This window comes from Melanerpes formicivorus, unplaced genomic scaffold, assembly GCF_026170545.1.
Source record: "Melanerpes formicivorus ecotype bairdi unplaced genomic scaffold, bMelFor1.0.p_v2 SCAF_7, whole genome shotgun sequence".
NCBI classification, from domain to species: Eukaryota; Metazoa; Chordata; class Aves; order Piciformes; family Picidae; genus Melanerpes; species Melanerpes formicivorus.
Genome location: NW_027142359.1, coordinates 22431969 through 22458251, shown reverse-complemented (window position 1 = coordinate 22458251; position 26283 = coordinate 22431969). Strand labels below are relative to the sequence as shown.

At 44.8% G+C, this 26283-nt stretch overlaps 1 protein-coding gene across 9 annotated transcripts in view; it reads right to left on the bottom strand.

Annotated features, from left to right (window-relative positions):
- RABGAP1L (RAB GTPase activating protein 1 like) overlaps positions 1 to 26283 on the bottom strand; it is a 310408-nt gene that overhangs the window by 8018 nt on the left and 276107 nt on the right. For 5 of the 9 annotated variants that reach the window (XM_068141360.1, XM_068141358.1, XM_068141359.1 and 2 more), the window contains one exon: positions 5963 to 6055. In XM_068141360.1, the coding sequence (XP_067997461.1) occupies positions 5963 to 6055 (93 nt within the window). Of the gene's footprint in view, positions 1 to 1603; positions 1866 to 1943; positions 5680 to 5962; positions 6056 to 22672; positions 24429 to 25385; positions 25601 to 26283 lie in introns of those variants that run through there. The other 4 variants (XM_068141364.1, XM_068141363.1, XM_068141361.1 and 1 more) reach the window with 4 other exon arrangements.

Below are 26283 nucleotides of genomic sequence, written 5' to 3'. Positions count from 1 at the left end.
CCAAGCTCACCACCATGAAACTGCAATTTAATTTACATTTCTCTTGCAAAAAAAGATTTTTGCATACTTATCTTAAACAAAAAAGGACAACCACAGCTCCTAAGATGACGCTAGAACAGGTTTCGTCTGTATGGGAGTTTCCTCTGTGGCAGGAAGCAGAACCTCTGCAAACACTCTCTCCTTAATGTGACCCTATTGTGCAACCAGGCTGCACTGCCCTGAACAGGAAAGTAAGTTTGTTTCCTTTCCAGAAGATCACACTTTAAATAACTTGCTTTGTTACAGAAACTGTAAGTAAAATACTTCTGGGTTTACACAGTTAAAATAACCACTGCTAACAGATGCTTAACCTCGGGGACCTTTTTCATTTTCATTGCACTGTATTCTGTTTGGGACAAAGAATTCTTACCAGTAAAATTCTTCTGTAAGGATAATATGTAAAGTGTAAAACCAAATTGCAGCCAAGAATCCTAATGATAGTCATAATAACAATAGACTTCAACGTGGTTTTACACCTGTATTTTCCTCACACCAACTCAGAAATCATGATTTTTAGAGACACTGAGCATTTGTTAGAGGTTTGTCACCTAAAAGCTGGGACCAGATCAGGATGGTATTGCTGCCAGGAGCTGCAGCTCCAATACCTTCTCATAGGGATGTTGCTTAGAGGAAGAAATCAGCAAATTCTTAAAACTTCCAGAGAACAACTGAGAAAGAGGTTTGCTTAAACATTTGTGCTATGCTTTTGCCAAAAGCTTCAGTGTCCACAAAGCAAGCTGCACAACGTGAAGTTGGAAGTTCCTGCTTTGCATTCGCAGACAAGTGGGTAAGCAAGCTAGGTGGCTGGAAATGCACTATCCTCCTCTTAAACTGGAACTGGCATGGCACATTGCTAGTAAGTTAAAGATCTCTTACCTTGGGTATCCAGTCAATAGCTAAAGAGAGGCTTTTAGCTCGTTCACCATACTTCTAACTCCCAGCTGAAAAGTCTCCCACAGAGCCACCTTTACTCATCCTCCACACATGGCAGTATGGGTGATTAGATGGCTTGTCTTTTCCAGCTCCTCCCCCCAGATCTAGCAGTGAAAAGCTGCCTCCTTCCTCAGGAGGAAACTCTTAATCTGCTCAAGCCTAAATAAAACCTAACCTTGCACAGCAAAGACATAAACAGAAAACAGCTTTTCATAAGCAGCCAGCTATACAACTCTGAAATATTTACAGGGCTTTATCAAACACCACTTGTGACGGCAGAAGTTCAACAGATGGAGCTGGTTCCTTACAGCAGGGCTCACATCACAGGCAGCACTTTGTAACCTGGCATGAGCCAACCTGTCAGACCTGCTGGGTGTCCCTGGGTGTAAACAGACAACTTCCTGCCTTCTCTCTGCACACCACCTACAATCTACTGGCTATGGCAGCGATTTCCTTCTCTTCGGCACTGCTCAATGACTACCTTCAGTAAAAGAAGAGACTCCTCTTTCCCTGAATAGTCCTTCTGGCAACCAAAGGCAGCTGGTGAATGCTGGCTAGCTTTTAAAAGGAGGATACTGCATTTCCAAAAGGGACAAACACCACTGCGACATACAAACGCAAATCAACTTACCTCCTGTACAGTCACAGACCAAATACTGCTTTCAATCATTGGTGTAAAGACAGTGAAAACAGGATATAAAACGATTTAAAAAAATACCAACAAAAGCAGAAAAGATGAAAAATTAAAAGTAAAACCAACCAACCAAACAAAACCCCCAAAACCCAAACGCTGCTGATTCTTCAATGAATTTTTTGCTCTGAGTTTGAAAGACAGTATGTTCCAGCTTCCCTTGCACACTGGATGGAAAGAAGGCAGCAAATTTGGAAGCAGGAGGCCAGCCTCGGCTCAGGAAAGCTAAAAGGCTGAACTCCACCCTCTGCTCACTTCCAGCCAGCACCGAGGAGCAACTCCTGACAGGCTTAGTGTTGGTGATGCATCCTCTCTGTGCTGCTACTCAAGCAGGGTGGTAACGAGTCACAAACCTTGTTAAGCAACTCAGTGTCACATTTTCTGATGAGCAAACGCCCAAACCCCAGATCTTTGGGTATGAAGAGAGCCTCAACAGGGGAATGAAAACACTGATTAAAATTCACTTCTCTGGATGTCAGCAAACTGAAGTCTTCATGAGCCCATCGAAAAGGGCTCTTGATTGTGGTGGAAAACCCCGTGAACCTCCATGTACAAAGCCAAAAGGCTTTCACAGCAAACTCTCCAGGAAAACCTCTCATGGGAGGCAACACAGAGGCTCCTGGAGGTGGTCTGTGGTTTCTCTTTGTTGACTCTGAAGAAGCATTCCCACAAGTGCCCCAGCACACTTCTTTTCAAAACCCACAAACAGCAATCCACATCATGAGTTGGCTGAAGTTTTCCCTCATGATAGTTACCATGGCTCTGAATAAAATGACCAGTGTCTTAATTTTTGCTTCCACTTCAAACACACAAAACCTGTTATATCCAAACAACACATTTATTCAGACTTCTCTGTTGCACAACAAGGACCACAGAGGAAAAGGCATTTCTGCCCTCAGAGCAGAACTGTGTGCATAAGCAGGGTCTGCTTGCAAAACTCCAGCCCTTCTTTGTGTGTTTATATCCTCTTTGTTTTACATCAAGGAGTCCCAGACTCGACTCCGGCAATTTCTCATCAAGTCAACCAAAACCCTGTTACATGAGGTGTTCTCAAACACAGAGAAAACCCAAACATAATAGAAAAAAGCACTAAAAAACCCCCAACCATCTGAACTATATTGCTGCTTTTTCTGCACATGCAACTTGCTTTTCCTCGTGGTTTCTACAGGCAATTTGTTTCAACCAAAAGTCATAAAAGTTGGTGACAAACAGCAACTTAAACCACATTTACTTTGTGCTTTTAAAAAATCTACCTGAGGAAAACATGACAATTTGTTATAAACAATGGAAAATAAAGTGAAAAGGTGCCCATAAAAAAAAATAAATACACTTTTCCTAAAGACTACTTGTAAATACAGAAGGGAAAAAACACCAAAAATAATGGCACTTCAATACTGTTTTTTTGGCAAGTCAGATCACAATCAACAAGCAGAACAGGAGCTGGGCAGAACCTCCTCGGGCACTTTACACAGCTCATTGCAGCACATGAACTTAACCTGTCAAGAAAACACGACAGGTTAACGGCAGCCTGGATGTTGCTAAACCAGCCCTTTGTGGGAGTTTAAGGAGTGTTTGGGCTGGATGGAATTGAGGGAGCACCCTGCCCAGGATACCCAGCTGCTGGAGTCTGCTCAGCCTCACATCCCCATGATTGGGAACACCTGTAGGAACAAAATATCAGGGAGGAAAGGAAGAAGTGTGGTGTGCCCTCACCCTGCGGGGGCTGGGTCCTGGGCTCTCCTGGATGCCTGAGTGGAAGTCAGATCCACATGTGAGAGCTGTGCTTGCTCCCATGAGTTCCCTCTGCAGTGCAGCAGGGATGGACCAAGAGGAGAGGACAGCCATGTGCCATTTGTGGGGCTGTTCCCATGCCAGTGCCTGCATGGTCCAGCTCCTATGCTCCCAACACTTCATTGAGCTGTTTCCACTGAGGACCAGGCCACAGGTAGGAGTCTTACTCAAGACATCCTTCATTGCTGTATCTCTGTGGTCCTGACAAATCTCTGCTGGCAATAGAAGCAGTAGCAAGCTGCGAACAACAAAATCTAACAACTATAACTGAAAACTATCAGCAGACTGAAAGCCTGTTTCCTTCTTGACCTATGAGAGGAATATTCTACAGGGAGCTCCATTCCAGAGATCCCATCCAAGAAGCATCCTATTCCTGGGCAGCAACCCAAAACCTCATTTTGTTCTGGGAATAGACACTAAGAACTGCAACGAGGGAGGCCTTCAGGGCACAGCCCACACACGGAGCATAGGAAGCCAGAGGAAGCTAACAGCAATGCCATGCTTACAGGCAATCCTGGCTCTTTGGCAGCATGGACTCGGTCCTGTCCCAAACTAAGCCTGGCTGGGCAAAGTCCAGCACTGGAGCTGCCAAAATGAAATGCATTTCTGAACACAAGGGCTGCAGAGCCATCACTTAAGGGGCAAGCAAAGTTGGCTCCCCACTTTCTCCACGTGAGGACCACACAGCTTGAGTCTCTTGCTGCCATTTGAAAACACTCTTTAAATGTCAATTCTACCAGCCTCAGCTTGACACATGAATAAAATCAATCAAGCAAGATGAAGAACAGAGAGAACTCAGAAGCCTTTCTCCATGACACTCATCAGCTGAAGAATGCACCCCAACTTGGAACTTAATGTGGAACTAACCAGTTACAGGGCCTGTCTCTAACCACAGCATTGCTAAGAGGATCAGACCCAATCTGGCTTCATTAAAAAATAAAATCACACAATGAGTTTCCAAAGTGCAATCCAAAACCTCAGGCTGTGACAGTGACTTACATACGCAGTGGCCAAAGAGGTGCCTTCTCTATCCTCATTTGCAGCTTGGAGATAATGTTCTTCACCGTCCATCGCCCATGATGAACTAGTTACTATGCTTCCCCACAGTTTTAAAGAAGTCTGATTTGTTTTCTAAGTATTATTTTAATTCCACAGAACTGTAACCACTGGAAAAATACTTAGGCAGAAGTTAATCAGTGAACTGTGGTTTTGCCAAATAGGCCATACCCACTATTGGCTCTCAGCTGCTACAGGAGCCCCAGTTCTCACAATCACTAAAATCTACACACTTTGACATCAAAAGAACTACAAAATTTTCACAGGTAAATACTTTTTGTTAACAAAGTCAGTTTTAATTTCTTTGCACCTGTAACCCTCTCTCTTGCCACATTTGTGAATTGTGGCATAGTGTGCCACTGCAGATTTTCACACTGTGACTTTATGAATGTGGGGCACTTCCCTCACAGACCACATAAACCTGTTGCACTCTGTGTGATTACTTATGCCTCCACAATCCTGGAAGACTTCACACCACCTGCAACACCACTTAACATACTAAGGCACAATGAAGAACAACAAGAAAACAGTACAGGTATATGTAAGCAATGTCACTTCCCAGCTGACCTGGGCAATGGGCAGCTTCACCTAAGGAAAACTGGGTTTTTCAGAACAGGATAAGCAATAAATGCCTCCTGAACACTATGTGAAGTAGATGCCTAGAGGCAGGGCCTCAGACAAACTCATGGCAACAGAATAGTGCAGTGACAATAAAGGCAAATACATTGGAGAGAGAAGCAATGCTGATCCAAAGTTAAAGAACTAGTCTTTGCTTGGTGAACTATCAAACTATCATATCAAGAACTGAACCTTTATTTCTGTGCTGCTTTAAAGCAGGACATTTAACACTATTAACTCTATTGCAGCAGTACCTTGAGACCCCAGGAGAGCTCCGGGCCCCACTGTACTAGGCATGACATTAACAAAAAAACAACAACAAAAAAAAATCACTGAAGCTTGGTATAAACAGAGATGAGTAATGAGAATCAGTCAAGGAAGAGTTCATCTTCCCAAAGTCTCTGTGGATGCCACTGCACACAGCTTGTGCTAGAGCAATGTGTGTTCTCTCCTTTTTGTGTCTGTAGCTGAGAATCACCCTTTGTTTCTGCGTCTCATGAAGATCTCCCGTAAAAGCACAACAGCAGGAGAGTTACCTACAAACATATAAACTGAAAGAAGAAAAATATTATATGTGACTACTCCTGGATATCTTCAGAGTTACAAATCCTGACTGAAATATTCCTAGGAAAAAAACCACTGAGTCCAAGTGTTCAAAGTGCTTGTTCGAGAAAGGGGATGAGTTGCACCTGCCACTTCACTTCCCTAGGGTCTGTACCAGCACATCCCAGCGAGGTGAGCACAGTACACGCACCTCAGTTCGGCCACTAGGACCAGGGCACTCCCCATGGCATTCAGCCCATCAAACAGGTTTCCACAGAGCATCTCCCTTACCTTGTATCTGTCCATAGGATCTTCCTGCTGCAGCTGACTCTCTCGCATTGTCTGATACTCTCTCTCATATTTCTTCAGCTTTTTTGTTGGCACCTATAGAAGAGATTTGGAAAACATACACGTGAAGATCAGAGGAACACTGGAAGGGCTGTCTGAAAGCTCTCCTTGCAAACAGGAAACCAAGGAAGTGCTGGAAAGCTGCTGCTGAATACAGTGCTCCCTGTTGCCTCCCCTTCCCTACTCAAGCAAGCCACATCAAACACTTACCAATACAGTTCACAGAGAAACAAATCTTTCTGTTAAGTATTCAGATATTTAAAGGAAAACAAGAGGGAAGTAGAGATGTTTTAATAAAAGTAGCAAGAAAAAAATCATCATCACCATCATGAGTAAGAGAACAGGGAGGAAGAAAACACACTTTGCTTTGTATGATTCACCAAAACAATACCTTAGCAATAGAACTGTTAGAAGTGAGATGAGAGCAGAGGAGTGTTCCTATGACAGGACTGGACAATTCCCTCAGGGGGATGCGAGTAATGGGTTTATGGCTGAAAGGGTATTAATGTCTAAATTACAGCTTGTGACTGCTGCCCTCCTGAATCCTGGCCTCAGCCTGCTGCTAGGCAAAGGTGGGGATGCTGCAGTCTGGCCTCTAGCCACAGCAGGGAAACAGAAACCACAGGCAAAGCCAGTCAAAAACTGCACCGACAGGTCGAGTGCCAGGCAGCTTGGTTCTCGGTAAACATAGTTTCAACTTCAAACACAGCACACAAAGAACACTTCTGTTCCCTTCAACAGAACATGGGGAGTCTCTGCCTCATTTCCTCCTTTTAGAAGTTACATAGAATAAACCAGGTTGGAAGAGACCTTCAAGATCATCATGTCCATCCCATCAACCAATCCAACCCACCTAAACAACTAAACCATGGCACCAAGCACCCCATCAAGTCTCCTCCAGAAAACCTCCAGTGATGGTGACTCCACCACCTCCCCAGGCAGCCCATTCCAATGGGCAATCACTCTGTGTGTGTGTGTGTATATATATATATATATATACACACACACACAGAGCACTCTGTACCCAGCTATGAGTGATGCTGCCTCTCTCTGGGGACCTTTGATGGCATTACTCTGTCCCCACTGTGTAACAAGCAGAATTGTTGACTCAATGATATCAAAGGTATTTTTGAACCAAAATAATTCTATAATTCTATGGTTCTATGAATTCTTGAGTAAGAACCCTGCTGTCTGAAGGAACAGGAGATGCAAGAGAGATTTTTTTTGTGTAAATAGAGAAAAATGCAGAAAGGCAAAAATTGCAGAGTCATTATCCTATTGCTGCCAGCAGTTCTCCCACGTGCAAGGGAGCCCCTTCTGTTTAAACAAGTTTTGCTAGGGACTGCCTCCACTGACCTCCCCCCAGAGACACACCAAGGGCCTCATGCTGCCTGAAGCAGCATCCCCCTTTTCCCTTTCACCATAAGATTTGCTCATATGGGAATGAAAATCACACTTCTCTCTGTAATCCAGGAGACAGAGGCAAAAGACAGCACAAAGGTAGTGATCCGAGTACGTAGCTCTCACAGAGAGAGCAAATGGGGTAAAAAGCAGTGCCGTGACCCAATGCCTGTGCTGAGCACTGTTCCACAGCTGCCCCTCGCCAGACTGAGCCTGCTGCTCCTTGGTAACAACCTCACACCCAGCAGCCTGCAGCTCTCCATGCTCCTTTTTCAAAGGTTTATTAAGCTGCCCGAGAGCAGCGTTCTTTCTCTGTTTCATCTTGTATTTGCTATCTAGATGAGGCAGAATTTAACATGCACATAATCACCAGAAACTAATCTTAACACATCAAAACCTGTATGATGAGCAGGGGAGAACAAGTCAACTGCTTCCTTTAACTTCTCTCCACCTCCTTCCATTGACTGACAATTCACACTCTTTTCTTCATGCTTAGGAACATCTCCCACCAACCATTCTTACCTATACGTGTCCTGGGGCGCATTAAGAAGAGCATGTCTAGCAGGTCTAAAGAGGTTATCCTCCCCTTCTACTCTGGTCTGGTGAGACCACACCTGGAATCCTGTGTTCAGCTTGAGGTTCCCCAATTCAAGAAACAGGGATGTACTGGAGAGAGTCCTATGGAGAGCTACAAGGATGGTTAATGGACTTGAACATCTCTCATATGAAGAACGACTGAGAGACCTGGTGCAATTTAGTCTGGAGAAGACTGAGAGGGGATCTTATTAATGCCTATAAATAAGGGTGAGTGGCAGGATGAAGGTGCAAGGCTCTTTTCAGTAGTGCCCAGTGACAGGACAAGAAACAATGGGTATAAGCTGGAACATAAGAAGTTCCACCTCAATGTGCATAGACACTTCTTTACTATGAGGGTGACAGAGCCCTGGAGCAGGCTGCCCAGAGAGGCTGTGGAGTCTCCTCCTCTGGAGACATTCAAAACATGGACATGTTCCTGTGTTCCTGCCCTAGGTATCCTGCTTTGGGAGGGGGTTGGACCAGATGATCTCTAGACATCCCTTCCAACCCCTAACATTCTGTGATTCTATGATGCTCCTTTACTCAGATTTTAATGTGTAGCTAGGAGTAGGCCATGAGTGGGCCATCTGACCTGTGTGGGGAATAAGCTTCCTCCTTCACCGCTACAGCAGCTATCCATGGCCGTGCCCTGGGGTGAAGGGTGGTCCATGTGCCTGGCACGCTCTCCAGCACACAAACAGCTTAGCAACAACTGTCTTAGCAACAGTGACAGTGAAGAAAAGCTGAAACAGGGATCAAACTACAAATGGTGTAAGCTTTGGGGTGCAAGGGAGTATGTTGTGACACAGAACCTGGCTCCTGTGCTGGATGAAAGAGACGAGACTTACACATGCTGGTACTTTTATGCTACCACCTCATCTTAACTGGAAAGCAGCACTTAAATACAGTGGAAGTCTGTCTTAACAGGCTGAGAGAGGAGGAACTCCTATTAGCAAACCAGTCCATGCTAATCCACTTATCCCATAAAATACAAACTTGAGCAGGTACACATAATGACTTTGGCAGGGACTGTGCTTCACTGTTGTTGTCTACTCAACTGCCTTACTCAGAGGAGTTTGATAGTCTATTACAGCATTTTCTTCTGGGTATACACTGATAAACAGGAGAGAAAAATAACAATTTAAAAGCCTATTTCCATATTTCCCCATATAATTCCCTGAAACAGTTTGTGACTTCAAGGAGGGACTTCTCTGTAAACCCTTTCATAAGTGCAGAGTGCTAGCTGTGCTTCAATCTTCATGGATTGCTCCTGAACAAAGGGAGCTCATAAATTTTCTGTAAAAGCTTCTGCAATGCTGATCTCTCCTTTCTTTAGCACCATGGGATACATCGGCTAGAACCGATGGTTATCAAATTCAGCAGACTTTTATGGTTTATAAACATCGCTCATCTGTTTATCTCAGTATCTTATCTCCCCAATTTGTTTTATTTTATTGTGTTCAAGCATAAAATCATGCCACGAGTAGTACATGGGAAAAAGAGCACCTCAGTAAAACATCCACACAGAAAAACGGAACAAGCAGAACCTCTTTCAGACAAACAGCAGGCTACGGCACCGAACGCTTGAGGGACTCACCACAGTGAGGTGGCATGTGGCAGGTAAGAAACAGAAATACTTTGGTTTTAGCTGCTCTCCTGTTCAGACGGGGCTGGAAGGCTCTGCTTCACCTTCTCTGATGATCCGGCATACAGGCAATGTGCCTGATGGGCATCCACTCAGCTTCAGAGAACCTTTCCCTCCTCCTGCAATTCCTTTAGCTGTTTACATACAGTTCAGCCTGACTGTGCTGGATTCGTAAATCACACAGCTATGACTCCTTCCTCCAAAATGTTTTATTGCTCTAATGAAGCACAAGCACTCAGAGGAGGTAGTTATCATTATGTTCATTTGACAGCCAAGGAAATGGAAGCAGAGATGTAAAGTGATTTCCCGAACATATTGAAGACAGCCAGGGGCTGATCCAGACAGAAAAATCCCATTACCTAGTTTCTAATTTCCAGCATTGCCACAATGCCAGACTGAGCAGAGAATCTCTTTTCCCAGAGTCTCACTTCTTTTCTCTATCTAGCACTGCATAAACACATTGTGCCATCACACAAACAGTACATGCAGACAGTATTCTGAGATCTCTGCTCTCTTCATATTTTTTTTCCCTTCCTGCTTCCCACCTCTGCGGGAGTTGAAAAAGAAAAGGAAAAAAGCCAATTAACAAAATGCTCAGAGCTTTCCTTTTCCTTTCTTTGAAGGCAGTGGCTTGATTTTCTGTTTCACTGGTGATGGGTTTACTTGGCATTTCAAGACCGAGGTAAGGGACTTGCATTCCTGCAAAGGCTTCATTACACTGCATGCCAATGACTGATGTGGGAACACCCTGAGCTTGCTTTGGGTAAGCATTGATAGCAACCATAGACACTGGCTGCAGCCTAGCTTCCACTTTCTCCATCCATCACACACTGCAAGCCACACGAGAAGGCTAGACGCTTCCCATTGCTGCAAAGAGGGACCATGTCCAAGCATGTGTGACATCTGAGAGCTTGGTTCTGCTAAGTGTGTCATATGAAGGCTGTAAGATTTGAACAGAATCTCAAGTAGATTTGAGACCACACTCAAAAGTTGTTGTACCAATTTGTTCCAGTTAATAGTTCATATTTAAAGGACAACTAATCGGGCTCAAGAAAGGATAACATAGCTCTTTAAACACTTTATGGAGAACCTCATGGCAGGGGGGTTGGAACTAAGTATCTTTAAGGTGCCTTCCAAGCCAAGTCATTCTATGAGTCTATGAGCTGTATCACCTTTAAAAAACATGAAGAAATATCCTGCAGTGTCTGTCATTCAGAGCAAGACTCATAAGTAGACAAGCAATTCATTGTTCTTTTGGGAGGATGAAGTGATGGAAAAGAAAGAACAAAATCCAGAGTCACATATTGACACAACAGACTTGTCTCTCGGATTAGACTTTGAAGGGGGTGAGTGGGATGTTGTATTTAGATATTATGCAATGCAATCTGATCAACTCTATCTCCAGTGAGCTTATCAGCCACAAGCAGGAAATCTGAGAGGAAAAAGGGCAAATCATAATTTCCCACTATACCCTATTTGTGCTGGGTAGTCTGTAGAGAAGAAAATCTGCAGCATTCATGTGCAGAAGAAAATGTAGGGATTAAAATCAGCAGCTACCTAAAGAAAATTCACAAGCTGGAACAGAGCTTGAAGAATTTCCATTTCTCCTGTTATCACCGTGTGGTGAATGGCTCACTGATAAGAAGCTATTTCACCAGAGGTCTGAAATCAAGTGGAACAGCCCTCAGCAGCGTTTCTCCTAGCTGCAACAGCATCACATTCAGGACCCAGACACCTTCCCCTCTAAAACACACACAAACCTCATCAAACATTCTCTAACACCTGGTGTGGAGGCAATGTGATAAAAACGTTTTTGTGAAGCAGCCTCTCAGACCTCACCTGATTCTAGGCTTACCATCATGGGCAGCCTGGTTTAGGGCAAGCTAGCAGCTCTGCCCACTGGCTGTCACTGTTACGGGTAAAGGTGGGTCCATGGTGTTGTTATTCTCCAGCCGATGTGTTGTACACAGTACAATAAAGGTCCAGAATGTCAGATGCTGGTTTATCATCTGTCTGCAGGAAGATTATGTTCCGTCAAATTCCTTGGAAACCTTAGTTATGTTGAGAGGTTGTCTGCTGAATGCGTGCCTGTCTGAGTGCCTACTGCAGACCAGCATCTCTCCACCTCATGTTTGGGAAAAAAAACAACCAACCAAGCAAAAAACCCTGACAGAAATGCTCTTTTTATACCAGCAAAGCACCTTGCTGCACGACAAAGACTGCCTTCCTTACTAGGGTAGAGTTTCCTTCCTCCTGCAAGTCTCCTTGTTGCCAGCTCTGAAAATGTAAGACCTCCTGATGCGAATCTTCAGGATAATACAAATCCAATTTGAAAGCTGGCTGGAGGCAAAGGACACCAGCTTTGCTGTGAATTTTAATCTTTATTTTATTCTTCCACACCAGCCCAGTATCAAAAGATCTAAATCCCCTCCCAGAAAGAAGGGAAAGGCAGGCTGCAAAATGTACAGAGCACCTGCACAATTTACTGTGATCCAAATGGCAGTGGCCCCAGTCAGTGATACGGGATGATTTCCACCACCAGATCCTCCTGTCAGATTTTAATCTCCACAATGTATTTCCATTCATCTAAACCTGCTGAACCTGGCAGAATTCATGACTCTTCCACAGCCCTGCTGTTTAAAGATCTGCTTAAACTCAGTCAGCAACACAGTGATTTAAGTTGAAAAAGTGAGCTGAGACCCAGAGATACTCAATAAGGCTCCCTGTGCAGCTACACAGAAGAAAACAAAATCCTGGTTCCCTCAACTGTATCTCCAAACACCATCATAAACTTTTGCTCTCATCACAATGCTTGTGACTGAGAGGCACAGACACTGACTGGGGAATACACACTCAAAAGAACACTCCAGAGGGCTCAAGGAAATAATTGTTCTGCCTTATGGCAAAGATTCACAGATTTTGGTTGGAAGGGACCCTTGAAGGGCCATCTTGTCCAACCCCCCTGCAGTCAGCAGGGACATCCTCCAACTAGATCAGGCTGCCCAGGGCCAGACTGAGTCTGATTTCAAGTGTCTGCTGGGATAGTGCCTCAACCACATCCCTGGGCAACCTGTTGCAGTGTTTCACCACTCTCATTGTAGAGAACTTCCTCCTGATGTCCATCCTTTATCCTGCTCCAGTTTCAACCTGTTGCCCCTCATCCTATCACTACAAGCCCTTCTAAACAGTCCCTCCCCAGCTTTCCTGAAGGTCCTGTTCAGACATTGAAATACAGCTATTGGGACTCCCCAGAGCCTTCTCTTCTCCAGGCTGAACAGCCTCAACTCTCTCAGCCTGTCTTCACAGGAGAGGTGCTCCAGCACTCTGATCATCTTTGCAGCCCTGCTGTTCACATTAAGTGTCATCCAGAGCAGGGCCTTGTCCCAGCTGGCTGCTCAGCACCGATTCCTCCATTATCTGATCCTGACCTGTGGCCTTGGGATATATTGGCAGTTTCTTTTAGCCTAGATAGTCTTTTATGGCAGAGCTCTCATTGTTCAGGCATTCTTTACACTATGTGGGATCACAGAAATTACCTGCACACATATACTTTCCATTTAGAGTGTTTCAAATGTTATTGTATCCTTACCCACAGGATTCCTGTTGACCAGAGGCAATTCAAATGCAAAATGGGCATTTGCTGACAATTCAGGGTGTGCAGCAGCATCTCAATGCTCACACCCTTAACTGCACTTCGTGTCTGGGTTGAGCTGATAGACATCAGCTGCAAGTATCTCAAATCATCAGCCATTTCAAGCATTGCTTTTAAGATGCTCAGGTTGTCTTTTTAGCTCAAACAGAGGTGAGGTTCATAGAGTCATAGAACGGTTTGGGTTGGAGAGGACTTTAAAGATCATCTATTTCTAACCCCCCTGCCATGGAAAGGGACACCTTCCACTAGACCAGGTTGCTTATGGCCTCATCCAACCCAGCCTGTCTCACCACCCTTGCTGTGAGGAACTGATTTCTAATAAAATAATAAATAAATAACATTACTAGTTATAAAAAATGATAAAAAAGTTTTAAATTGAATAAGTTTATAATAAAGCTCTCCATATTTCAAAGTGAGAAGCAATTTTGGAATACAGAAAGCCAACATTGGGATCTGAAGATCTCATTGAAGATGAGACTCAATCTGGCCCTGGACAGCCTGATCTAGTTGGAGGTGTCCTTGCTGACTGCAGGGGCATGAGCAGGAAGAGAAAAGTGCAGTCTTCACCACCATCCATGCCTGTGGCAACTGAATTTTGCAACAAGTCCCCAGTGATTTTCTTGGATCACTTAGCAAAGAAACAACCTCTCGAAGCCAACACAGATCTGTCTCTCAGGCTCGCAGATGGAAATCTGGCGACACCAGGCTAGCAATGGATCAGTGATCAGGCTCAAAATCTTGGTAGTATCATGGCTGTAAAACCTATCAACGTTGAACACACAGAGCCCACAGCTTTCAGCTAATAAACCCCCAGCTGAATACATCTTCTAAAACCTGCCTCAGGAATGGTGACACCAGCTGCCTTGTCAGACTCCATTCTGACTCTGCTGAGTTATCAGGTCACATCCTGTCTGCTGTCACACTCCATGCCCAGGTCATAATGAAAAAAAATCTCTGCTTCCCAAGACAGAGGCTGGATCAGAACGCTGAACAATAAGAGTACCATGGAATGCTTTTGGTTGGAAGAAGCCTTTCAGATTATTGAGCCCACCCATTAACCCAGCACTGCCAGGTCACCCCTGAACCCTATCCCTCATCTACACAGCTTTTAAATCCCTCCAGTGTTGAGGACTCCACCACTGCCCTGGGCAGCCTGTTCAAGGGGTTGACAACCCTTTTGGAGAAGAAACTATTCCTTAACATCCAACCTCAACCTCCCTGGTGCAACTTGAGGCCATTTCCTCTTGTCCTGTCTCCCACTTATGAGGGAGAAGAGATCAACTCCCACCCAGCTTCATCCTCTCTCCAGAAGTTGAAGAGAGCATGATGCCCAGGCAAGCTACATTCATCAGTAGAGATCCACATGGTGTTCTTTGAACACACACTCTAGGTGTTAATATTAGATCAATTCTGCATCACAGTATCACAGTATAACTTAGGTTGGAAAGGACTTCGAGGATCATCAAGTCCAACCTATCAACACAGACCCCATGACTAGACCATGGCACCAAGTGCCACGTCCAATCTCCCCTTGAACGCCTCCAGGGACGATGACTCCACCACCTCCCTGGGCAGCCTGTTCCAATGATAAACGACTCTCTCGGTGAAGAACTTCCTCCTCACCTCGAGTCTAAACCTCCCCTGGCGCAGCTTGAGACTGTGTCCCCTTGTTCTGGTGCTGGTTGCCTGGGAGAAGAGGCCAACCCCTTCCTGGCTACAACCACCTTTCAGGTATTTGTAGAGGGCAATGAGGTCACCCCTGAGCCTCCTCTTCTCCAGGCTAAACAACCCCAGCTCCCTTCTCCCAGCATCAAGAAAATTTTAATGTTGTCACACTTTCAATTTGCATCTTTAAAATCACCATTGGGCTTCTCTGATATCTGGTGAGGTCCTTGATGCTCAAACACCTTTCATTGCTTCTAGAAATCTACCAAACTCACAAGTTACTAAGAGCAATTACTCCTTAGTGCATTACTCCACTGGCAGAAAATACTCCCCTTGTCTCTAACACAGCTGAACCCTCATGTGCTGATACTCACACCCCCTTCTGTCATATCAAATACTATCTGTATTTCAGCAACTAACAACTTCTGTCACATTTTCACAAAAGCCCTGTCTTGCTGCTGCTTGCCCAGCTCCATAAACACAACTGCTAAAACCCTAAAATAAAAAGCCTTTCAAACTGCACATTAAGGGATCAGCACTTCCAAAATGCTAGTGGGACAGTGTCCAGCTTCCAAGAAACTGGAAGCACTCACTGAAGCATGGTACAGCATTTTAGTGCAATAACTAATCCTTACTCTGCTCTGTCATCTCTCTAACTCTTCATCTGCCAAAAAGGTTCCCTCCATACCTCTAATGAGGCTTCAGGTTTAGCCTTCCAGCCTCTGTGGTGGCCTCAGAACACCTCACCATGGAGCTGGCAGGGAACTGTAGGCCATGAATGCAGCTGCTGGAGAGCATCCCTAGGGAGGGGACGCACAGCAGCACTGAACAGCAGCCCCAAGAGATCCAAAGTGTGTGTATGATTCCCAAACCTGCACAGACAAGGCTGCTTTCGGGGGCTGCCCCAGCTGCAGGCTTTCATGCAGTCAGAACTAGCTGATGAGGTCATCAGTCCATCAGTGTTCACTTTTAGTAAATCCTTGAACACAGCAGAGATTCACTTTGAGACCAGAAGAAAACCCTGTACTATCAGCATCTCAAAACCACAGATCAAACCATCTGGAAGACTTGGGTTGGTTAGCTGCAACCCAGAAACCCATACACATGCTCTGCAGAGCTGATAAGGATCCAGCTGATAACTACTGCTGGCATGTAACTGGTTCCACACCAATGTAGTCTTACACACCATCGGTGCCATCTTATTCTTTATCTACAATTCTCACTGATGAAGGTAACTTTACAGTTACAGCAGTCTTCTCTAGTAGTGGATTTGCTACCAGATGATACATTTATTTTTTCACCCCCCAGAGGAATATCTGACAGCCATAAAGCATGAATTAAACAGCTTAGGAAATGGGTCAAAAAGCCACTGTCAAAGAGAATCATTATTCAATGGCATTTTTCATTTGGGGTTAACGACATCCTACGGAGAGTCTGCTGGGACTCGTAAAAGATCTGGTGCTATCAAACATCACATCAGTGTCCTGGAAGTGGAAAATACAGTCCTGCTAATAAAATCTGCAGATGACACATGGATAGAAGGAGCAGTAAAGAACAAGAAGAATCAGGAAACTGCACATATATATCTGCATTTATGGAAATGGTCACAGAACTGTGCTGACTTCACACCAAATCTAAGTAGGGCTCAACTACAGCACGGAACAGCTGATCTCCTGCTAATGTTAAATCCCATTATGAGATGGGATCAGTCCCAAGAAAGCACCATTTGGACCTTTCCAGAAGCTTGGAAGTTTTTCTGCTCTCTGGGAAGAACAGAGGATGAAGGAATGGGAGGCACATGCTGTGAAAGCAGATTCGTTTAGAGAATAGTTTGGGTTGGAAGGGATCTTAAAGAACATCTAGTTCCAAACCCCCTATCATGGGCAGGGACACCTTCCACTAGACCAGGCTGCTCAAGGCCTCATCCAACCTGGCCTTGAACAACCTCCAGGGAGGGGGCATTTATGACCTCCCTGGGCAACCTGTTCCAGTGTCTCACCACCCTCACTAGAAAGAACTTCCTCATAATTTCCAGTCCAAATCTCCCTTCCTCAAGCTTCAATCCATTCCCTTGTCCTGTCACTAAAAGCCCTTGTAAAAAACCCCTTCCCCAGCTTTCTTGTAGTCTTCCCAGAACATACTCATCTCCAGGCTGAACAGCCCCAACTCTCTCAGCCTGTCCCCATAGGGGAGGTGCTCCAGCCCTCCAGTCATTTTTGTGGCCTCCTCTAGACCTGCTCCAGCAGTTCCATGTCCCTCATGCTAATTAAGTATAAGAGATCTAGCTCTTCCTCCACAGCCTGCTCCCTCCTGCTCACTGCTCGACAGCATGCTGGCCAAAACAATCCTTAGGAACACGATGATTTAATAGATGTATACTCAAAATTTTTAACTGTAACAGTACCATTCCTAACACAGCTCCACAAATAGCTGCATCAGCACTGCTCAGGAGGCCATACACTGGAGTGTGGAGCTGGGAACACTGAGACAAGAAAGAGTAGGAAATAACAGACCACCTCTGCGGGGAGGGAGCTGTCACTCTGCCATCAGACCCAGGCTGTGGCAGAACAGCTAAGGGGAGCACTGGGATGCACTAGGGTAGGAGAAAGCAAAGTGACTAGGGAAGTTTTAATCCTGCACCAGTTCTGGATGTAGTCATCTAGTCCTGGGAGATGCAAGTTGGGGGGGGGGGGGGGGCGGGAAGAGGATGCAGAGCAGAGGCACTGAACTGCTTTGTGCAGAGTGTAAATGCCTCACAACAGGAGGTGTAAGAGCTCAAGCTCCTCTGTCTGTACAAGAGAGCACCAGCAGCTGAGCTGGTCACAGCATGTAAGTACCTCCACGGGGATAAAATAAGTCATGGTACAGAATGCCGTGCTCTGGCACAAAAATGCATGCCAGATGCAAGATGGGAAGCTGAACCCTGAATGAATTTAAATGAGAACTTAGAAACGGATTTTGAACAGCAGATTTTGAGTAGCAGATCATGGAAGATGGTGTCTTGGCCGCCACCTGTTATACTCCAAGGACAGCAGGATGCTTCTCCCAAAGAGCATTTAATACTTCTTAATTTTCAAAAGGTGTTACTGGAATGAAGTTGGGATGAAAGAGGAAGCTCAGGTAATGGAGAGATGAAGATCTGCTCAGCTGTCACCTCTGTCCATCAGTGGGCAGGATGAACCATGCCACTGAACCTCAGTGCAAAACACAGGCTGCACAATGACACTGTCAGACACAGATTGCAGCACAGAGAGTTTCAGTGAAACAGGAAAACCATCAGGCTGATGAGCACTGATGCAATACAAAAACCAGGGCTGGGTGCAGCCCAGCAGCAGCTGATGGCTTCTCAGGAAGTGGGGAGATCACTCCCATGCCCTCCTGCCTACTAAACACGGTAACTGTCTTCTGCCCCAATACCAAAAGCTATGGCTTCACCTTGGACAGTTTCTACTCTGCACTCATAACATAGAGCAGCCAAATAGTGCTGCACACTGAAGGTTTAGGACTGTAGGGAAAAGGGGGTGGAGGGGGAAAGCAATATAAAAATAAACAGCCCAAGGTATTTTAGTACTAATTATTACTTTTCATGTTTAACAACAAATGAGTGATGAAGGCTGAATAAGCATGAAAAAGATTAAATTTCTATGCCAACTACACATTAGGGCAGTATAAAATGTGCTTCTTCACCATTCATGAGTTCCACATGTGGGGCTAGGTTTGTGTACATTACACATTCTGTGAGCTGTATCAGACAAGCATTTGTTCCATGAAACCTCTTCCATGCTTGGCTGTCCCATCTTTTAAAGGTGTGGAGTTACAACATGTTTAAGACAACCGGAACAGCTTTTTCAGCAAGAGTGTGAAACTCCTACCCAGGGAAGAACCCAGGGTGTTGCATTTGCCTCTGTTGAGCCTCTGGAAGTTACTCTCAGCCCACCCTTCCCAGCCTTCCTCTGATCAGCAGACCTGCCTTTCCATGTGTCCACCACATATACTCTGGCTTTTGCCACCTGAAAATCAAGTGTTTCCCATATGAAAACCAGGTTTCATCCCAGGCTGTCTGGGCCTGAAGATACTAAACAGTATCAGGCTTAACAGCAATCCCCGCCCCCCACCCCCCCAAATGTTTAGCCAGCTGCCAATTACACTTCAACCCACTGACCACCTTGCCCTGTGCTCTTGCCAGTTTTTCACCCACTTTGCAGCTTTGAACCACCTCAGTTCAACCTTGGTGGGAAATGAAAACCACAGATTATTTCTCCAAACTGGCTGATCGTTCCCATGAACAGAGCTAAACATAACAAGGCAGGCAGGGAAATGAAAACACAATGCAGCTTTCCAGAAGAATGTCCTTCAACTCTGGATTAAGAGGATTATACCACTTAGTATACCATTTTCATCACCCCTTGGGTTCAAGCTTGCTGCAGATAAGCTGAGAATTTAAATTCCTGAGTAAGGCTACTCAGCTCTTGCACAAACCTCACAGCAGCCCACTTGTGTATGCTGTTTTGCATGTCTGTGCAAAGTAGTTTCAGAGTAACTTGAAATCTTGAAAGCAAGACCACACAGCAAAACAGCCATATGTCATGGTCACACTGCAGTATGACTAATTTGATTAGAAGGTGTGTTGGAGGACCACTATCACACAGTGTTGCTTTGGAGCATATTTAGTAGCGCCTTAACTCAGATCCTCTACATCCTCTTGAATTGTCTAGCGTTCATGTGCATCAGTGCAATGCTACAAAAATACTGCTGAAAAGCTGACCTTTCCCACTGAAAAATTCAACTAGAATTGATGGGTCTGGACAACAGCAGATGATCCAGATTTAGAACAGAATCACACAATCATTAAGGTTGGAAAAGACCTCTAAGATCATCAAGTCCAACCACCAACCCACCACCATCAAGCCTATTAATCCACGTCCCAGACTGCAAAAATACCTGTGCAATCAACACCAGCTCTGAGAGCAAACAAAAACTCTGTGAGTTCTTCCCACAGAAAGTTACCTTAAGTACAGCACATACCTTAATGCAATCTGCTAAAATGACCAGGACAGCGTCAACAGGATGTGCCAAAACCTATCCCCACTGGCAGCTTGTCCCATGATTAAACATAGCAGCAGAGAACTGAAAGAAACTTTCTGAGTCATCAGATCCCATCCCTTAGTAGTGCAAGCTCCCATACACCATCTAATCCTATCATAACCCTCTTGAGCTCAATCTTAAACCTCCTCAGGTTGTTTGCACTATTATTTGCTTGAGTTAATATATCTCTCAATCATTTAAAAGAGCAGTGAAGTGTTTCCTGTGTGAACCCTGCACAAAGCACACCTCTTATATTCTATCTCTTATTATTATATCTGCTATACAATGCATTGAAGCACATTAAGATGCTTTGATTCAGGGGGAAAAAAAGAGTTGATAAGAACATATGCTCACACTAAAATCAATCATTCAAATTTTACAACTAACAGCAGTAGGAATACTTTCCCCTCCCATGGTTATGGTATCTAAGTATCTCTGTTTACTTGGAGATAAGTAGTTACTTCTTAGGGAAGTATTTTTTAAATAAGGAGAAAAAAAAAGTGATTTCATCATATTTTCAGGGTGGATCTGTAGGGTGGTGCTCCTGACAACCGCTGCTCTCTCCTCCAGATCTGGAGGGACCTAGATGTCCATAACACAATGTCTGTTACTTTTGCTCCACCGCTCTACAGGACTTGGAGGCCATCACCGAGCTTGTTTAGGCAGCACTTTGCAAAGATTTAAATCACAAGGGAAACCACCCACGAAATGCTTTCTTACCACATGGATTTGAATTTAAACAACTGCAGTACCAGCTCCAGAATATGCAAGCAGCTCAGGACAAAAGGCATCCAAGAAATCATGAAATCGTAAACCGGCTTGGGTTGGAAAGGACCTCCAAAGGTCAGCCAATGCCTCTGCAGTAAGCAGGAACATCCTCCATCAGAACAGGTTGCTCAGAGCCTTGTCAAGCCTGACCTTGAATATCTTTAAGGGCAGGACCTCAAATACCTCCCTGGGAAATCTGTTCCAGTGTTCCACCAACCTTATGGTCAAAATACTTCCTCCTAGCATCCAACCTAAATCTACTGTTCTCTAATCTCAAACCATTGCCCCTCGTCCTACCGCTACAGGTCTTTGTAAACAGGCCCCTTCCAGCCTTCTTGTTCAGTTTTGGGGCCCTCACTGCCACCATCATTTGCTCACAGAAACTCTAGAGAAGGGCTTCTCCAGAGCCCAGCAGCTAGCACCTTCTCCACAGGCACTTGGCTGCTCTTAGTCCTACTGCAACATGGGTACCTATCTGCAGGGAAGAACCTGCTCTGGGCTTCCAGTTAAAATGATAAATGCTGTCTTAGTAAATAGCCAAGGCAGAAGAAGTCAAAAGGTTGTGGCTGGACAATAAATTAAGGTACAATGTGGATTTAAAAATATCCAGCATGGAAGAAAAAGTATCCAGCTCCTGTTCCAAAAAGTATACAGCCAATACGCTGCTTAAATTTGAAGCCTGCTTGGAGCTCAGCCTCCAACCAGGTCCCACTAAAGTGCAGAGTTTTGTCAGCTAACCATTTGAACAGGACTTGCAAATTCTAGCCTAAAAAAGGCCAGAGACAATAAAAAACATCAGAATAATTGGGCAGAACTCTATAGAGATGCAGGAAACTATTTCATGCATCTGAGGTCTCCTCAGCATGGACAGGCAGAAAAACCCAAGCAGGAAACATGCCTAGAGAGGTGTTACACAAACAGCAAGAGAGCAATTTTGTCCTCTTCTGACAATAACTCCCTGTGTCACAGCTTAGTGAACCACCTGGATACAAACATATCCACAGACCAAAATCTACAAACACAAATGCTTGACTGGGTTGCTAAAGAATTAGCCTGATCTGAACTTAGACTGAAATTGTAACTCTGCTTTCAACTTAAGCTCAACACCTCTAAGAGCACTTTTATCTTCAAAGACTTCTGATTGATTCTAGGCAGACTGGCTCATACGTGGGCTCATCTGTAGAATTTGAGGCCAAAGATGAATTTTGGCACCAAATTTATGAGTCAAAAGTAGCTCACTTCAGTGCAGCTCCCTGCAAATGCTGGGATCTCCATGAGGGAGGCAGATGACCATGCTCTCCGTGTCACTCACAAACAGATATACACTGATTATGACAAAAAATAGAAGGAGGAAGTGGTTGTTAAGCTAAGAAGCTTGAACAGATACTTAAGCTGAAATCAAGAGAACGTACAAGTGTGTTAAATCACCATTCCCACACAAGGCACAGATTCTCTTAAGACTTAGTGATGACACTCACCTAGACCCCAGAGCCTGGCTGCAAGCAGAGCACCTGGCCCCAACTTTTAATTACCACGCTACAGCACAAAAAGGGTTTACATTATTTAGTGCCACTTCCCACTTTAACTGTTATCTCAATATTATTTTAAAACCACTATTTTTAACTATTATGCTATTAAGCAATCACCTTCTCCTAAACTCAGCAAGTCAGAAAGATGTTATTGTCATAATCTTATCTCTTCTGAAAGAAATGGTTTTAATTGTGGGGATGCACAAAGGCAAATTTCTGAAAGAAAGGAATAAAAAGAGAAAATAAATAATAGCTTTCAGCAGAAGGACTGAACTACTGTGCAGAGCACAACCTTCAGCAGTACTGGCAAAGGAGCAAGATCCAACACCTACCATAGCTTTGGGTTTGCTGACTGCCACCAGATTGGCCAGAAAGTCTTCCTCATACAGCTGGCTAAAAACATGGGCATCGTAAGCCACCGTTATGGAGATTTCTTCCATCATTTTGCCGGCAAGCAGCCGTTAGTAGCCACGGCAGGTTGACAATCCAAGGCTGAACCTTGGCTCAGTTCCGTGTCAGTTGCTCACACCCACCTGAAGAAGCTAATGAGGAAGGAGTGTCACCAGAGAAAACATGACCCAGCAAATCAGCTCCCGTGTGGGCTTTCCTCTCTAGGGTGCCTTTTATCATGGGAAGCAGCTCTGAAACACCTGCTCATGCTCCCAACATCCAACTTGCAAAAGGCATTTGCTTAAGTTTGGTGGTAGCCAGGGAACCTGTTTTAATTGCACTATCAGGATGAAAATGAAAAAGCAGGAGCCAATGAAGATTAGTATTAAGCGAGAAAGGATCCGTCAGTGCTTGACAGCAGGACTGGAACCACTTCTGTTCTCCAACTTTGCAGCAATTGCTTATTCTTTATATCCAGTTTTTGCCTGTGAAAGAGGAGATTCTTGTTAGCAGAGTCTCAGTTTCCAATGGATTGTGTCTTCTGACTTATTTGTAAACTTGAAGAGACTGGTGTAATGACAACTTCTTTCAGACATTCCTTGGAATTTTCCACAAGTCTCTGACTCTCTCTTTTAAAACCTTTACAAACACTTCTGCTTTTTATGCAGAGCTGAAATGCATCTACTCTGACTTCAGCAGGAAGATGATGGCATCAAGTCACAACCCTCCAAAAAGAGTCCATTTCCAACACAGCACAAAGCAGCCACACAAAATGCAATGAAGACTGCAGCTCTTCCAGGAGGCTCAGGCAAGGTGCAACTGCTAACCAAATCAGCACTTCTGCTTAGATTCATCCACTATTTTTATCTTCTCTGGCAGCCTTTTGTTCTTCCTGGTGAAAAAATCAGACTTGCTCCAGAAACATGAATCATTTCAGCCATACATGTGTCTTCAAAAAGAGTCTGTGCTGGATGCAGCAAATCTGGTAGAAATTTCCAGTTCAGGTTGCTGGGAGCATATGGTTATGTTCCCACTTTCCAGAATAAACAGGGTCAGACCTACCTTGCTTTTTTCCCCTCTGCTCCTGGAGTATCTTTCTCAAAGATTACACGAGTACCTAAATAGCACCAGGTGCTATTTGCATTTGAATAGGAAACTTGAGCAACAGCTGTAGCGTACAGGATTAAAAACCCAACATCTCTTTCACTTAAATAGGGGGGAAATTACATGTTATTGCTAGGAAACAGAGAGAGTTCTAATAGGCTTATGGCAAACAAAAAATGCAGCACTTGATGTTAAATCCTTGAGACTGAAGCAGATTCTGATCGTGCTTAACCCTTGCAGGAGGAGAAAAGGTATTTTTCCCTTGAAATGCACCTGCAGTGCACTGTTTTCGGCTTTCTTCAAAGGCTCCCAGGCTTTTTCCGATTCATTCCCACAGCAGAGAGACTTTGATTCCAATCCTGAAGCGATGCCCAGCTCACGAGACAGCTCTTTGTGTCACCTGGACAAAAATCACACGTGCCGTGCTAAACCCTGCTCAGGCTTTTCCAAGGCGCTTTACCTGACCGCTTCCTCTTCACCTTCTTTGCCTTGTGGGGTAGATGGTTGGAGGTTTTTTATCTTGTAGCACAAGTTCAAAGCGTAGGGCTGAGAGTGGCTCCTCCTTGGCTGCCTCCGAGGTGTGCTGACAAAGGCACCTGTTGTGAGAGGTAAAGCAAGTCCCTTCCCACAGCCCCTCCCGCCCCGCTGGCAGCCGCTCCAGCGGAACAGCCGTGTGGGCGCAGTGGGGAGAGCCGGCGGTGTCACAACAAACCTTCCCCTGCTAATGAGAGACCAATTTAACTCTGCCATAAGGGCAGGAGGTGGAGAATGCAAATTATCAGATCTACTCTGCAGCTCCTCGACTGTCTTGCCTCATTTAGCCAACAGGCATTTCTGTTTATAAAGAATTAGGGACCAGAACCTATATTCCCTTCCCTTCTCCCCCCCCCCCCATCCCCCCCACAAAAGAAAGATTATGATGATTTAACAGCACTGTTCTATTACTGGACAAATAACTCTTCTCATATCCCTTAACAGAGGGCTTGTCATTTTGGCATGTTATAACTGGCAGTCACAAGGACTTGATTTTTGATGTTGGCTAATGCATATCTTTACTTTTAAAAGGATGGTTTTCAGCTGTTGTTTCAAGCTGATGGAGCTGAGCTGCCCACAAATCCCAACGAACCTGTATTTTACATCTGTGTTAACAGGCTGTTCTATACCCTGCATCAGCCCACAAAATCCTAAGTATCAAGACAATTAAACCAAATCTGTGTAATTAGACTGACTAAAGCAAACACATCCACCCAGACACAGCAGCAGCAGCAGCATTCCAGAGGAACCAGGAAGGAAAAGATAAATAGAAAGATGCCCTTCACCACCTTCTCTGGCCACACCACAGCATTTCAGCACAGACCTTCCCTCAGACAGGGTTTTTGAGGGTTGAAGTGATGAACAATCTATCCAAAGACAATAAAACCCATGCAGAGCAGCTTCCTATATCTTGAAAGCACAACACTCTTCTCAGTCTAACACCACTCATCTACCTTGCAGCAGCCTTCCTGAAGGAACAGGAACTCAGCCCCCTCCACGACAGTTTTGAGAGCATACCTCTAAAGCAGGAATTTTTGAAGCAGCAGGCAGGATGACAGAGGAGAGCCAGCAGAAGGACAGGTGAGCTGCAGAAAACTGTTAACTATTTAAAGTAGCCCTAATTATAGTTGTTGAGATTTATATGCTGGTGGAAAAGAGAGGTGAATGGAAAATTCCCGAATTGAGCAAACCAGCAGCTTAGCAAAGCAAAATGCTGCTCTCTCCCAAGATAAATTCACTCTCACTCCACCCCCAGGAATGTCTTGCTGCTATCTGACAGGGATAGGATCTTCTGATAGACTGGAAAGCCTTACGTATGTGAGGTATGTGCAGCTCCTTGCTAAGCACTCCCTTCCTACCACCAGCTTCTGAAACGGAGAGGCGGGTTTTTTTGTGACTTGCTTTTCATCTATTAATGAAGCTGGGGAGATCACAGCACCCTTCAGATAAGGAAACATAAAACTCCTTTCAGAGCACTTGGAATGGCATTTGGCAGCCTCCAAAGTAAATTCACAGGCTTTTTTTTCACCCCAAATGGGAAACAATAACGGTAAGTATCACCCTCTTTTCACTGCTCTTTTCACAGCTTCTTACCTGCAAGAACTGTTTTGAGCACAACCATCGAGTGAGAAACACCTGGGTACAAGTCAAGCAGCATGAATCCCAAAGCAGAGTTATATTCGCTGCTCATGCACAAAGGGCCTGCCGACCATCTGAGCTCAGCAGACAGCCCAGGTCTTCCATCTGCACGCTCAGCCACCTGCAGCACCATCCAAACCCCCCATCGACACTGATGCTTCCCTCACACAGGTGAGGGATATGAGGAGGAACGTCTTTAAGGGTGAAATAGCACTGGAACGGGCTGCCCAGAGGGGTAGTGGAGTCTCCATCTCCAAAGACATTCAAATCCCATTCC